Source organism: Barbus barbus (assembly GCF_936440315.1).
Source record: "Barbus barbus genome assembly, chromosome: 36".
Taxonomy (NCBI): Eukaryota; Metazoa; Chordata; class Actinopteri; order Cypriniformes; family Cyprinidae; genus Barbus; species Barbus barbus.
In genome coordinates, this window is record NC_136714.1 from 25,051,617 (window position 1) to 25,065,787 (window position 14,171).

Genomic DNA, 14,171 nt, shown 5'->3' on the forward strand with positions numbered 1-14,171 from the left:
ATGGAGAAATTAATGAACGTGCGTTCTGGGAGAGCTCACATTAACGGTTCATTTCCCAACAGACTAGACAACCTGCTAAAACCTCACCGACAAAATCTGCCCTCTATGCATTAGGAAAAACCGAGATAAGACGAAATCTACACAAGTGTGCCCAAGACCACAGGAAATGAAAATTATGAGTGCAATAAAGCACTTACAATGGAAGTCCATTGAGCAATGTGTTGCATCACCAGAAGTAGTCCTACCACTAAAAGGATGATTTACACAACTTAACAGCTCAAATAACAATTTGTACAAAATAAATAACATATGAGCTGCACATAATATTATTATTTAGTTTTAGTAATTTAAGTATGTCAACCTGATTTATTTCAGTTAGTTCCCAAGGCAATTTTCTTTTTAATTTAGGTGTAATATATTTAATATTTATATTTTGTTTTATTTCAGCTTTATTTTTGTTAACAAAAATGATTTTTAATATTTAAGTTCTCCTTAACAATACTTCTGGCCCACAGACTTCCAATGTAAGAGCATTACTGCAAACAGCATTTCTCCTTGTTTTTCCAAAGTTGAGCTGATTTCCTGTGGTAATCAACAGCATGTCACAGATGCTGCCAACACAGCTTAACTCGTACTGAACCCAGAAGATTCCTATAATCTTTACCATCATACATAAACACAAGAATGATTTCAACTTCTAACCCTCTAGAACATTCTACTTTTGTCAATATCATCTGCTTTCATGCATAAACACCATTAATCAGATACAGTTCTGCATGAGATGTGTGTTCATTTAGTGTTTAGATGAATATTATTGAATGTGGTTTCTAAGTAAAGTCTCCTAATAATGTTTTGTGTTATTCCTGACCACAAACAGACACGTTACACACACAGGATAGACATGAACTGACAAACAGGCTATGATTGGAACAGCATACTACATACTTCTATTACTATTTAGGCACTATGTGCAATATGCAAATGTCCTACTACTGTACATTTGCCAAAATGTGCAGCATACAACAAAACACACCACATGGAACGTGATTTCCCATAATGCAATGCCCAAAAGTTCAATTTCCAGTGTGAAGAGCATATAAATTGCTGTATTTCACCAAATATTGATAAATTTTTACACAAAACTAAAGTATGCAAATAAACATAACCATATTTAATTCTCATATAACATCTGGATGCCACTTGCTGAATTAAATATGATGTGATGAGATCATGTGAGCACAATATATATATTGTAATGTTTTGCATAGATTAAAATAAATATATAAATATATTACCGGTATGTGTTTATGAATTTGAAAGTCTCTTCTGCTCACCAAGGCAGCATTTATTTGATTAAAAAATACAGTAAAAATAGCAATATTGTACAATTTAAAATAACTGCTTTCTATTGTAATATATTTTAATGCAAAGCTGCATTTTCAGCATCATTACTCCAGTCTTCAGTGTCACATGATCCTTCAGAAATCATTCTAATTTGCTGATTTGCTGTTCAAGCAACACTTCTTACTATTATTCAAGTCGAAAACAGTTGTGCTGTTTCATATTTTGGTGTTTTCTTAATATTTGGTGTATTCTAAATGAACAGAAAGTTCAAAATAACAGCATTTATTTGAAAATATAACATTATAGATGTCTTTACAATCACTTTTAATCAATTTATTGCATCCTTGATGACTAAAAGTACTAATTTCTTTCATATTGACCTGAAACTAACTAAACAATCGTAAACAGTACACAGTACATACTGCACAGTATGAACCAGTTTTCCATTCCACCCATAGCCACACAGACACACCTCATTAAATATGTATGACAGTGTTAATGCTCACATCCTGGTCCTGCGAGGTTAGGCGGGGTTTGGACTGAGCATGCTCAGTAAGAGCGGAGCCTTTGACACAAACGTCAAAGGTCACAAGAAGACAGAGGTAGACGAGGAAAAGGAAGAAGAATGTAGTTACCATGAGAACAGCACCAATGGGCGGCCAGAGAAGGAAGTTACTCTCGGTTTGAAAGGACGACACCGGAATAAAGGGTTTAGAGTTACATTTGTCTGCAAAGGTCAAAGGTGAGGCCTCTCGGCCCGGTGCATTAGTAAGTTATCGGTGGAGCGTCAGGATGAACGTATTTTCGTGCAGGTGAACACAGGGAAGGGAAAGGAAAGGAGAACGATGGTGGCAAACGAATAACAGCATCTACAAATACTACAATAAAACTACACAAATTCAAACTAATAAACAAGCACAAATTAAAACAAAACTCTCAAAAACACATGAAACAATCATGAGGTATCAGATCAGTCTGTGCTGTTCATATTTACTTGAGTTTTGTTTTCAGTCAGATGGAAGTAACTGCGAGCGAATGTGACGCCGGTGTGTGTTACCTTGTTTTTCTTAATGAAAGGCCAGAGAGTTTTGCTCTTGCCCTTGCTGGAACGGTCCGCTTTGTTGTCCGAGCGTGAGTTAGTGAGGCTGGTCTCAGACACCGTCCTCTTCATCGCCTGACCGTAGTCTTCAAACTCCACATCGCCAGGAGGCTCGAACCCAGACTTATACGACTCTATGACCTGAGAGGAGTCCTGTGGGGAAAGACAGCACAGATAGTCTTACTGTGTGATTTTAGCTTATATTAATATTTTGAATTACTTTCGGATATTTACTTTTTTTGTATTCGTTTTTAGTTAAAATTTTTGTAATTTTATTGTGGTTTTGTTCCTTTTTTAGTTTTTATTTATCATTTGTTTTAGCATTTACACGTTTTAGCACTTAAAAGTAAAGTAAGTTTAGCACTAAAAATTTTGTCTTTGCAAGTAGTTAAAATATAGTTAGTTAAATATACATAATTATTATTATTTTTTTATATTTATATATAACATATATTTCATTTTATTTCAAGTAACAAAAATTCAAAAGTTTTAGTTAATGATAATAACCCTGCTTTGAAAGTAACCTGCAAATATGCTCATTAGTGTTGCCACAAAACAAACCCTTCCCAAAAATATGTCTATTGACATTTTTCTTTTTGAGGATACCTCTAAAAGGAGGCTTTGTTAGATTTAGGCCATTTCTGGAGATGTTTTGTCCTAAAAAGCTACTGTATAGTCTGAGACAACAACCACTTTTAGTTTCATATGCAGAATATTATATCTATATCTCAATTTCATAATTGAATTGCCAGTAAATAATTAAAAAGACAGAAAAAAATATACAATAAAAACATTTCATTTCAGGGCTACATCAGAGGAGATTTAAGAGTTTTTATAGACTGCATATTTAATTTGTCGATAATAAAGCTGTAAAGGACAAATAAAGTACAAAGCCTTCAATATGGCATATTGTGTCACTATTACATATATCCTTATATCAAAATTATATAATTGAAAATATGTGTTTCCACAAATTTCTAGTAGGCTACATAAACCTAAATGTGAGCTAAGTTTGGAGTCAGTAATATCTTTTTCTTTTTTTAATACTTTTTTTATGGCAGCGGCTATTTGCACTAAGTGTAAATAACAGTAGATGCTATTTACACTAAGTGCAAATAGCAATGTATTCTATTTACACTGTTAAAATAGCAGGATTTTCTACTATTTATACTACTTAATGCAAATAGTGGCAATTATCTGCACTTCAGTATCGTAGTACATTACACAACAGTATGCATTAATAACTTATTGAGTGTAAATTTTAATTTTAATTCAAATTATTAAATGGATGCCACCTTATATTGGGACAATAAAGCCTACACCTACCCTAACCCTACCCGATACTTTATTTTCAACTTTTTGATTATTTCCTTCATTTTTATTGAAAATACATGCTTTTCTGCATACATTCTGATGTGATTTGAAATTTGAAAAGGGAGAAAAAAGTTCGCCAAAAGTTGAATTCGAACCCCAGTCGATTGCATCAAGATGAGTACAACACACGTTTTACCATCTGCACCACTGGAGATGACGACAATTGACAGTCTTTTGTAATGTTGACCGGCCCAATCACACGTTGGTGGGTGGAGTTAGTGTAAATAGCTTCTGCCAACAAGACGGGCTATTTGCACTTGTTTTGTTTTTTTTGCCAAGAATGCATTAAATTGATCAAAAATAAAATTTTGATTTCGATTTCAAATAAATCAGCATAGTAGAATGATTTCTGAAAGATCATGTGACACTGAAGAATGGAGTAAAAAACAATATATTCAAATTTACAGTTTTACTGTATTTCTAATCAAATATATGCAGCCTTGATGAGCACAAAGAGACTTCTTTTAAAAACATAAAAAATCTTACTAACTCCAAATCTTGCAAACAGCAGTTTTAGACATTTCACAGCCTTGTTTTCTGCATATCCTCTTCCATGAAAATGATGCTACTTGCGTCATATGAAGGATCGGGTATCAGTGATTTATGATAATCTAATCCATTTGAATAAACAGCCAGAGACTGATCCTGGATCAGTGTTAGAATCAGAGTCAGTAATGTTTTGTTGAGTTTCTATGCGAGAATGAGAGGTATTTCAGACAGAGAGGGGGTGCTAGACCCATCACGAATGAGTCTGTATGAGTGTGTTACTAACATTCTTGGGTTCGATGGACTCGGCCACTTGTGTTATTCCATCCAGGCATTTCCCGATGATGGGTAGAATCTGTCGGTCGACCTCTGCAAACGTCTTCAGCGACTCGCCCATTCGCTCTATCCTGTTCTCCTCCATCGCCTGGATCTTCTGCTCACGACACACACATACAGAGTTAGTGTGTGTATTTCTGAATCGAGAGCAGCGAGATCAGGAATCACACCATGCAAATTGCCTTTTGGGGTGTGTTTATGCCGTTACCTCATTTGCATTATTCACAATAGTGAATTCAGAAATAATGCAGCCGGTGCATGCAAATAAATTATGATATTAGTAGCTATTCATTCTCAGTGGATGTTTCTCTGTATGTGTGTGTGTGTGTGTGCGCACCTGGAAAATATTAGGGATGATGGTGTAATAATGTTCGTTCTGTTCCTGGTTGAACTTCTGCAGGTATGAGGAATATTCATTCTTGCTGTCAGAAGCCATCTGGTGTCTCATCTGAGCCTGCTGCCGTGCCTAAAAGAGAGAGAGAGGATGAAATATTAATGATTATGCAATATAATTTGATTAATTATACCCCAAAAAACACACAAACTTAAACACATGCAAGCCTACACACGATTTCACAATTTTTTGCATCTTCCTACATCCTTACGACAACATTCACATTCAAAATAATCATGCATTTGATACATGCATGACCAACTCAAACATGTCTTATGTTGAATATTCAATTATGAGATTTTAAACCAATGAGATTTCATTGTAGGTGGGGCTACCTGGTACAATGATGCAGAAATCAATAAAAAAAACAAAAAAACTCTCATTTAAATGGCAGATATACTTTTATTGCTGTGACTAGGGAATGTAGAGCATTTAAAATAACACTTTTGTTTTCACACTCAATGACTTCCCCTAAATTTACTCACAAACCACAAAATCTACCCGCACTGACTCACATCAGAATATAAACAACTTTAGCCTGATTCATACAGATGTGCTTATATCTTTAATACACACTTATGTGTCAAATGCCAGACATTACATACGTGTGAAAATCTAAAAGAAAACTACAAGATATAAACACCCTACACAACACTCAGGAGTTCTTGTGCGTTGAAGAAACACACAAATGAATGCTGCTGGAGTAAATGCGATTCTAAAGTATACTAATGCAGTTTAATGCACATCGTTTAAGTTTGAGGACGATACAGAGAAAGCAGTGTCATGTTAACCACATCCTGATCCGATTCTAGGAAATCACTCTGGTTAACCTGTGGTTCAGTGTTGCCATGGAAATGCTCAAACTTCACCAGCAGCTCAGCAGCAGCAGACATGTGCATGAGCCGATGGGAAGTTCAAAAAAATACCCCCCAAAATTACATTTGCACTAAATTAAAATGTATCAAAATAATTTAGAGCAGATTTGTAGTTGTATTTGATTAGATTAGAGTGATCTGTGTCTTAATATCACTGCTTGTGCGTTTAATGTTTTTCTCAAATGTAAGAATATTGCATTCAAATATTTACATAATATTTAGAATATATAACATATATTCATTTAGTTTTTATGTTTTTTATTTAATGCAAAATGAAATAAATAAAATATATAAATAAATATAATACAATATATTTTGTATTATTTCTATAATTATTTTTTAATTGTATATTTTTTGTAATGAAAACGTACATTTCATGTTGTAAGTTTTATTCGAGTATTTAAATGAGCTATTCTTACATTTTAATATTCTTATATTTAAGAAAAAAATAAAGCAGTGAGTGATATAACTTCATACAAAATAAAAAAATAACATACAAAATATAATATAATAATATATTATTTTTTATTTTGTATTAGAAATGCACATTTCATATTGTATATGATAAATATTATATTTATAATTAAATATTAAACTAAATATTACTATTAAATATGTAATGTACATTTAAATATTCTTATATTTAAGAAAAAATTGTAATGGACAAGAAGAGTGATGATACAGTTAATTATTTTTAAATAATCGAATTCTACATAGTATAAACAAACTGATAATTATATAAACATAAATTACATACATATACGGTGGCTGAGAGAGCTCAACGTGCTGCAACTTCAGAAAACACATGCAACTAGAAAAAGCACCAGCAATTCAAGAAAACATCTTCATCGATTTGACAGCAGGTGCTGCAAATGCTCACAACACAAACAAATAAAGAATTTGATTTGCAGCGCGCTTCTTTATTTGGTTGTGTTGTGAGCATTTGCAGCACGTGCTGTCAAATCGATGAAGATGTTTTCTAAATTTGCAGGTGTTTTTCCTATTTGCGGCGCGTTGAGCTCTCTCGGCCACCGTATAAATATATATATAGATAGATAGATAGATAGATAGATACAAAATACTACAGTAGTTTTACTGTTATATTATATAATACATATGTATACAATTATTATGTTATATTATATTATTTCAATAGTTTGTAAACCTTGGACACATTGCAACCACCAGATACTGATAATTACTAAACACGCACAAACACACACCTCCTTAATAAACTGTGATATGGTGAGCTGACATTTATATATGGACCAGCAGAACAGGAAGCTTTGAGGTTTACATCATTAAATATTCATGCCTGGAGCGATGTGACTGGTGGAGCAGCAGCGCAGACAAACTTTAATCAAGCCTGTGATTGGGTGGCTGTTCTGCAGGTGTGTCGTGTGGGCGTGGCCATGGCTGGACAGGAAGCAACAGTGTCCCGACACACAGACACACACGCACACACACACAGACCTGCTGCCGTGCACCTACCTTATGGTAACATCGCTTCAAGGCATGATTTAAAAAAAAACATACACATTAGTTAGCTTAGGCTACTTGTGAGTTAGTACTTAAATCTACACTTTAACATGACAGTAATATCCAACACAAACCGCTCGACATCACATCAAATGAAGGCAAACAAACCAACATGTGTCAAAACCACACAACCCTTGAACACATAAACAGACCGGCTGCATTCATGACTGCTTAATACACACTATTAAAAAAAAAAAAAGTTAAAACAGTGTATTAGTATGCAATTGTAACTAAATCTATCACATAGTAAACCGCCAACCTCATTATATTGCATGTTTATTTCAGTAACTGACGTCTAGTCATCCTCTCCGCATGTTTAAATCAGTATTGTGTAAAACATGTCAGACTTTTGGCATTCTGAGCTTTGGCAAATCAAAAAATTAGTCATGAATGAGAAAAAGTGTGGTTTGTGTTACTTTCGGTTTATGTGTCTCAGTATAAATAAAAGAGGAAGTCAAGATGCATTGCATTGTGGGATGCAGTACTCTGGTTATATGCATCGTCCAGGTATTCCATGCATTTATAATCCAAATACTGTACATACTATACATACTGTAAACTGCAGAAATAGTATGCTACTCTAAATGCAGTCACTCCCTAACTGAGCCAATGCAGCTGTTGTACCTTTACTGACCCTGAAACGTCTGCGTTTTTCATTAACGGAAGAGATCTGAAAGATTGGCTTTGGCTTTGCATTGAACTTTTTGGACTCTCTCGCATGCTACCTGAAAGATCTCTAAAGTTTTTCTCTATCTGACCGTTAAATTACAAAAAATAAATGCTCTCTGGACTCCTGGAATCAGGAGCTCTTTTCCACATCTGAATACTTTGGAAATGTATTTTTGTTCAACTCAAGCTATCACAGAGACATCTGCCCAACACTCGCTCTGGAACAAAGAACGATTAAAAATGAGTAAAGAGAATGTAGGCGATGTTGCCTGTCCTGTGACTCCACAGTCCTACACACACACACACACGGTCGGGTTTCCACACAGTGCCACGGCAGCAGTATGAGACAGTGATGGATGTGTTAAGATGAAGTGAAGGGAAAAACAGACACATGTGAATCACTCGGGCTGTATCGGTTTATCACTTTTTCATCTTATATAAACCAAACTGAAACTAAATAAAACTAAGTGAGATGATGACAGCAATGATGACAGACAGAGGGACAGACAGACAGACAGACAGACAGACAGATAGACAGATAGATAGATAGATAGATAGATAGATAGATAGATAGATAGATAGATAGATAGATAGATAGATAGATAGATAGATAGATAGATAGATAGATAGATAGATAGATAGATAGATAGATAGATAGATAGATAGACAGATGGAGAAACTGGTGTCTTTTTTCTTGAGGAATCCTGGATGATGTATGATTCCTTATCAGATGCTCTTACCTTCTCCACGTCTGCTTTCGTCACATTGATGTCTGCGTCCATCTTCTCAAAGTACTGCTGGGCTCGATCTGCTTCCTTACAGTCCCGCTCAAACTTCCTCTTACACTGCACACACACACACACACACACACGTGTGTTAAAGCATGGCAGAACACATTGCTCTAGATTCATATACACACAGATGTTCAGATGCACAACACTCAGAGTTTAATTAGTACACTCACACACAAACAGATGTGTGAAGTTCTGCAGTATAATAAATGCTCATCCATTATCACACTGTTTATCCTTCACCTCGCTCTCGCGGTCATTTATTTGAAGGGACAATCAACATTTGTGTCCGCACTGACCATTGAATCACCCGATCACGCAAACACACACAATGAGCTCATTCTTATACACGGACACACACAGGCAGTGCTCTCTCGTTCTCTCTCACACACACACTGAATCAACAAACAGCCAGAAGACTCTGCTAACAACGACACGATCCATCTCTAACACCACACACTCTGAGACAGTGGGTGTACAGAAGAATGTCCTGATATATCCTGTCTGCTTCAGTGTGTGTGTGTGTGTGTGTGTGTGTGAGATGTCCCTCTGATCACACACACACACACTAGCTAATATACTAAGTGGTTATCTTAGATTTTTATACATTTACTATGGTAATACCATTGTGTAGTTTGAAGCATAGCATGGTATATGAATATGGCAGTCACTCAGTAGCATGGAATACAGCTAGTTTAAATTTAACTGAATCTTAAAATCATAAAATAGTAATAACAGTTTATTTGTAAAATATTTCATTTAATTGTAATACTTTAATAATTAAATTTGTATTAAAATGTTGCATTGAATAAAATAATAATATTTTCATTTTAAAATTCAATTAAAATTTAACGTTAATATTTTAATTTAATAAGTACTGAAATGTAGTATTCTTTAATGTAAGTTTAATTAGTTTTTAAAATTACAAAAATAAATGATACATCTTAAAAATACTGTTTATATTTTAAATAATTGTAATATTTTGATCATTTAATATGTATTTAAATGTATGTAATTACATAAAAAATAGTAATATTATAATCATATATTCATATTAATATAATTAATAATATTAATATTTATATAATACAATACTAATTTAATAATTAATGAAATGTTGTACTGAATGAAAAAAAATACTTAAAGTTTTAAATAATTTTATTTGTATTTAAATGTATTGAATAATGCTTAAGTTTAATTTTTAAAATTACAAAAAAATAAAAAATAAAAAATACCGTTTTAAGTTTTAAATCATTTTAATATTTAAATCATTGAATCTGTATTGAAATGTTGTATTAAATAATGCAAAATAAAAGCCTTTCCACTTGTGCCCCCAGACTTTTGGAGACCACTGTATATCAAAGTACCATAGTATTACCACCTAATAACATTGAGATTCCAGTGCTCATTTATTTGATGGATTACTGATTGATTATTGATGTTGACCGAACTCACCGATTCCAGCTGTTTCCAACTGGCTTCGATCTGTTGCTGTGCCTTCCGTCCATCATGGAAATGCTGTAAGAGAGAAGGATGAAGAAATTAATCACTAATTTATTAAGATCAATCATAGTTTTGCATACATAAGGGCAAATTTAATCTCATTACTGTCATGAGGGAACAACTGAGTGAGGAGCTCTCATTTGCAGTTAAATAAGATATGAATAATTAAAAAATACAATCAGGATAATCTGAGTGCATGTAAGCTTGAACCCGAGAGGAAGTGTGTGAGTGTGTGTGGGTGTGTGTGAGCTGCCAGGAAGCCATATTGCCGTGTTCTGTGTGTATCCTGTGTGTGTGTCGTCACACTCCAGGCCGTCTGTGTGTTTCTCTCGACGGCTCCTCTCGGCCTGAGCACTCCAGGAAAGTGTTCGTTTGGCCAACACTCAAACATCTCCCTCACAAAGAGCTCAGTGTGACACACAGATAAAGAGCTGCTTCTCATGCAGGTCTGAGATCAGCTGAAGACAACACGTGACCGCTTCAACCACATCAATTTATACAGTCATGCAACGTAATAAATTATGTGTTGAAAGATACTCTTATAGCATTTCTTATAGCGATCAAATTAACCACTTTTAATTTAAAATTGCTATATTAAATGGGAGAAAATTATTGATTATTTAAATATAACAATATATTGACAGAACGACAGACAGATAAACAGATACAGACAGAATATGAATATTACTATATGTATGTATATATATATATATTATTTGTAAATTACTTTGTTTAAAAGCTAAATGATAAATATAAATATAGTCATTAATTAAATTATATAATTGTACAAATATATATATATATATATATATAATTGTACAAATAATTATTTGCATTAAATATTACATTTATTAAATAAGTAATAATTGTTAGTAATTATAATTTACATTAATTATTATTCATATGTATATACATTTTACATTTTTATTTTATACTAATTAGTTACATTTTATATTATTTTATTTGATTCATTATTCTTTTAATATCACTTTATGTCACTTTAGATAAAAGCATCCGTTTATTATTTATTTTAATATAAGATACAAACTATAAATATTCCTTATTTGTAAGTCACTTTAGATAAAAGCATCCGTTTATTATTTATTTTAATATAAGTGGAGATGCTGATGTTAAAAAATAATAATTTTTAACAATAAACAAGGTCATTTGCTATAATCACTTATTGTGCATCACTGTAAATGTGATTTTTGCTTGTCTAAATCATTTTCTGTCTATATTAGAATCGACAAAATGTGACCGACTGAACCCAGAACATTCCTGATTAATTGCTGTAACATTAATGCTTGTAATAAGTTTGAGTCGAGTCTCAGCTGCTGTCTGTGAAACACATGGACACCTGTAGTGAATGTCAGACAGTTGGATCTGTTGTAAAGACACACATTAGACTCATTATCCTGTTTACTACACCGACAGAGTCAGACAGCATCAAACATCAGAAGACCGCTCATATCAGTGCAATCTCACACAAACAGCTCAGTCCATTTTACTTGGTTGAATATATTTTACTGTATTTGAATAGCAGGGTGTATATGGATCCTAATTGATTCTCTTTAAAAGGACAAAAATGTAAAATACTTTCCAGATAAATGAGCAAGTCATGTGGTGTTTGACTGTCTGAAGAGTGTAAATACTACAGTTATGCGACACTTTCAAAACTCAGAGGTTTATTTGATATATACATTTATTGAAAATGTATTTTCTCAAATTTAGACAATTATATATAATATATAAATACATTTAAATAAATAAAAACAAATATATAATATATTCAATATTAATATATAAGTAATATATAGATATTACATAAAATTTTATGGTTAAAATTAAAAATATTTGTAAAATGTATAAAATATTTAACATTTATACAATTTATTTATCTGGATTTAATATATATATATTTATTTAGATACTTATATAATTATATTTAGATGTATTTTGTATATATATATACAGTAGTGAGTACACCCCTCACATTTTTGTAAATATTTTATTATATCTTTTCATGTGACAACACTGAAGAAATGACACTTTGCTACAATGTAAAGTAGTGAGTGTACAGCTTGTATAACAGTGTAAATCTGCTGTTTCCTCAAAATAATATATATATATATATATATAACTTGAATTTCAGAAAATTTTAAACATTCTCAAAATTGGATCCATATATTAAAATTAAATGAAATTATGTAAAAGTAACTGTTAAATATTTACATTACACACACATATACATACACATATATATACACAAATACACATATGCATACACACACACACACACATATATGTATATATATATATATATATATATATATATATATATATATATAAAATTAAATGAAATTATGTAAAATATTTACATTAAATATAAATATATTTTATATACACACACACATACATACACACTTATATTTCTGAATACATACAGGTACTACAAAATGTTTTCACAAAGTTTAAGTTAGGATCTGTGTATCATGAGTTACTGCTGTTTCTCTGTGGTGACTGAACCGGAATCAGTGAGACGTGTTTAGACCGAACAGAAAGACTGGACAGTGAGAAAATGAGTGAATTAAAGTGTGTGAATGTGTTTAGTATTCATCGCCGAGTTTCTGGGCTGAATAAGGAATGCCGGCACGCAGCGTGTGAATAAAACCCTATAAAGCAGAAAGCATTATGGGTACAAAACAACACAGTCAGTCAATACTGAAGGAGTCCAATCGTGTCTCGCATATGATCCAGAGTATTAAAGCACATACAGAAGATATTTCTCACTTAATTATGGTATTTAGAGCATTTTTCTACTGCTGTTGAGCTTTATTGAGCCTCTCGGTTCTTTAAAAACAGATATTAACGTGAAAACTCACGCACACACAAAGGGCGAAAGTGTTCAACAACCGTCCAATTCTTCTGCTTTTTGTGGCCCATTAGAACAAACCAACAAAGTGAAATTCAAGCTCACAGCTGATCTGGAATCAGTCTTTATAGTTTCATCCAATCAGAGGAAGTCCACCTGTTCTCAAAGAGGAAGTTGACCTCTAGTTGTTTTTTAAAAACAAAGCTTCACTGAGAACTTTTCCGTTAGAACAGCTGAGAAAAGAACAAGAAAATAAATAACAAGAGAAAAACATGGCCTGAAGAACAGATGAAAGAGACTAGACTGAACAATACTGACACTGCTTCAGAGATGATTTGAATCGTTCATGCTTCATACACACACATACAAGAGATAAATGCAGACTTGTTTCCCACGGATCAAAAACAAAACAACTGTTACCAGCACAATAGCAAATGCACTGACATTAGAGTTTCTTCCACTATAAATAAAATTAAAATTAAAATAAATGTAAAATTATTCAATTAAATTAAATTAAATGCATATAAAATTTAATTAAATGCACATAAAAATCTATTAATAAATTAAATGAAAAACATACAAAAACTTAAATTGAACAAGGTAATAAAATAAAATAAAATATAAAAATAAAATAATATAGCAACTGCACTTACATTAGAGTTCTTTCCACCAGAAATAAAATTTAAAATTTTTTTTAAAAATAAAGTAAAAACATTAAATTTAAAAATAAATTGCATTTAAATACACATAAAAAATTAAATAAAATTAAAATATGATAAACAATAAAATTAAACAAAGTAATAAAATAAAATATAAAATAAAATTGTTTCATTTTCTTGGAACTGAGAGCACTGGCTGAAATCACTTCAAATTCTAGATATCAATTTCA

The 14,171-nt window shown here is 32.4% G+C and overlaps 1 protein-coding gene across 12 annotated transcripts in view; it reads right to left on the minus strand.

Annotated features, from left to right (window-relative positions):
• Positions 1–14,171, minus strand: part of LOC306855761 (formin-binding protein 1-like) — a gene marked incomplete at its 3' end in the record, with an annotated part of 85,616 nt that overhangs the window by 19,057 nt on the left and 52,388 nt on the right. For all 12 annotated transcript variants that reach the window (XR_013782957.1, XM_079394619.1, XM_079394614.1 and 9 more), the window contains 5 exons: positions 10,363–10,425; positions 8,857–8,961; positions 4,977–5,105; positions 4,590–4,736; positions 2,402–2,596 (listed from right to left, as the gene is read on the minus strand). Coding sequence is in view for 11 of the 12 variants with exons in the window: in XM_079394619.1 (XP_079250745.1) it covers positions 2,402–2,596; positions 4,590–4,736; positions 4,977–5,105; positions 8,857–8,961; positions 10,363–10,425 (639 nt within the window). The remainder of the gene's footprint in view (positions 1–2,401; positions 2,597–4,589; positions 4,737–4,976; positions 5,106–8,856; positions 8,962–10,362; positions 10,426–14,171) is intronic.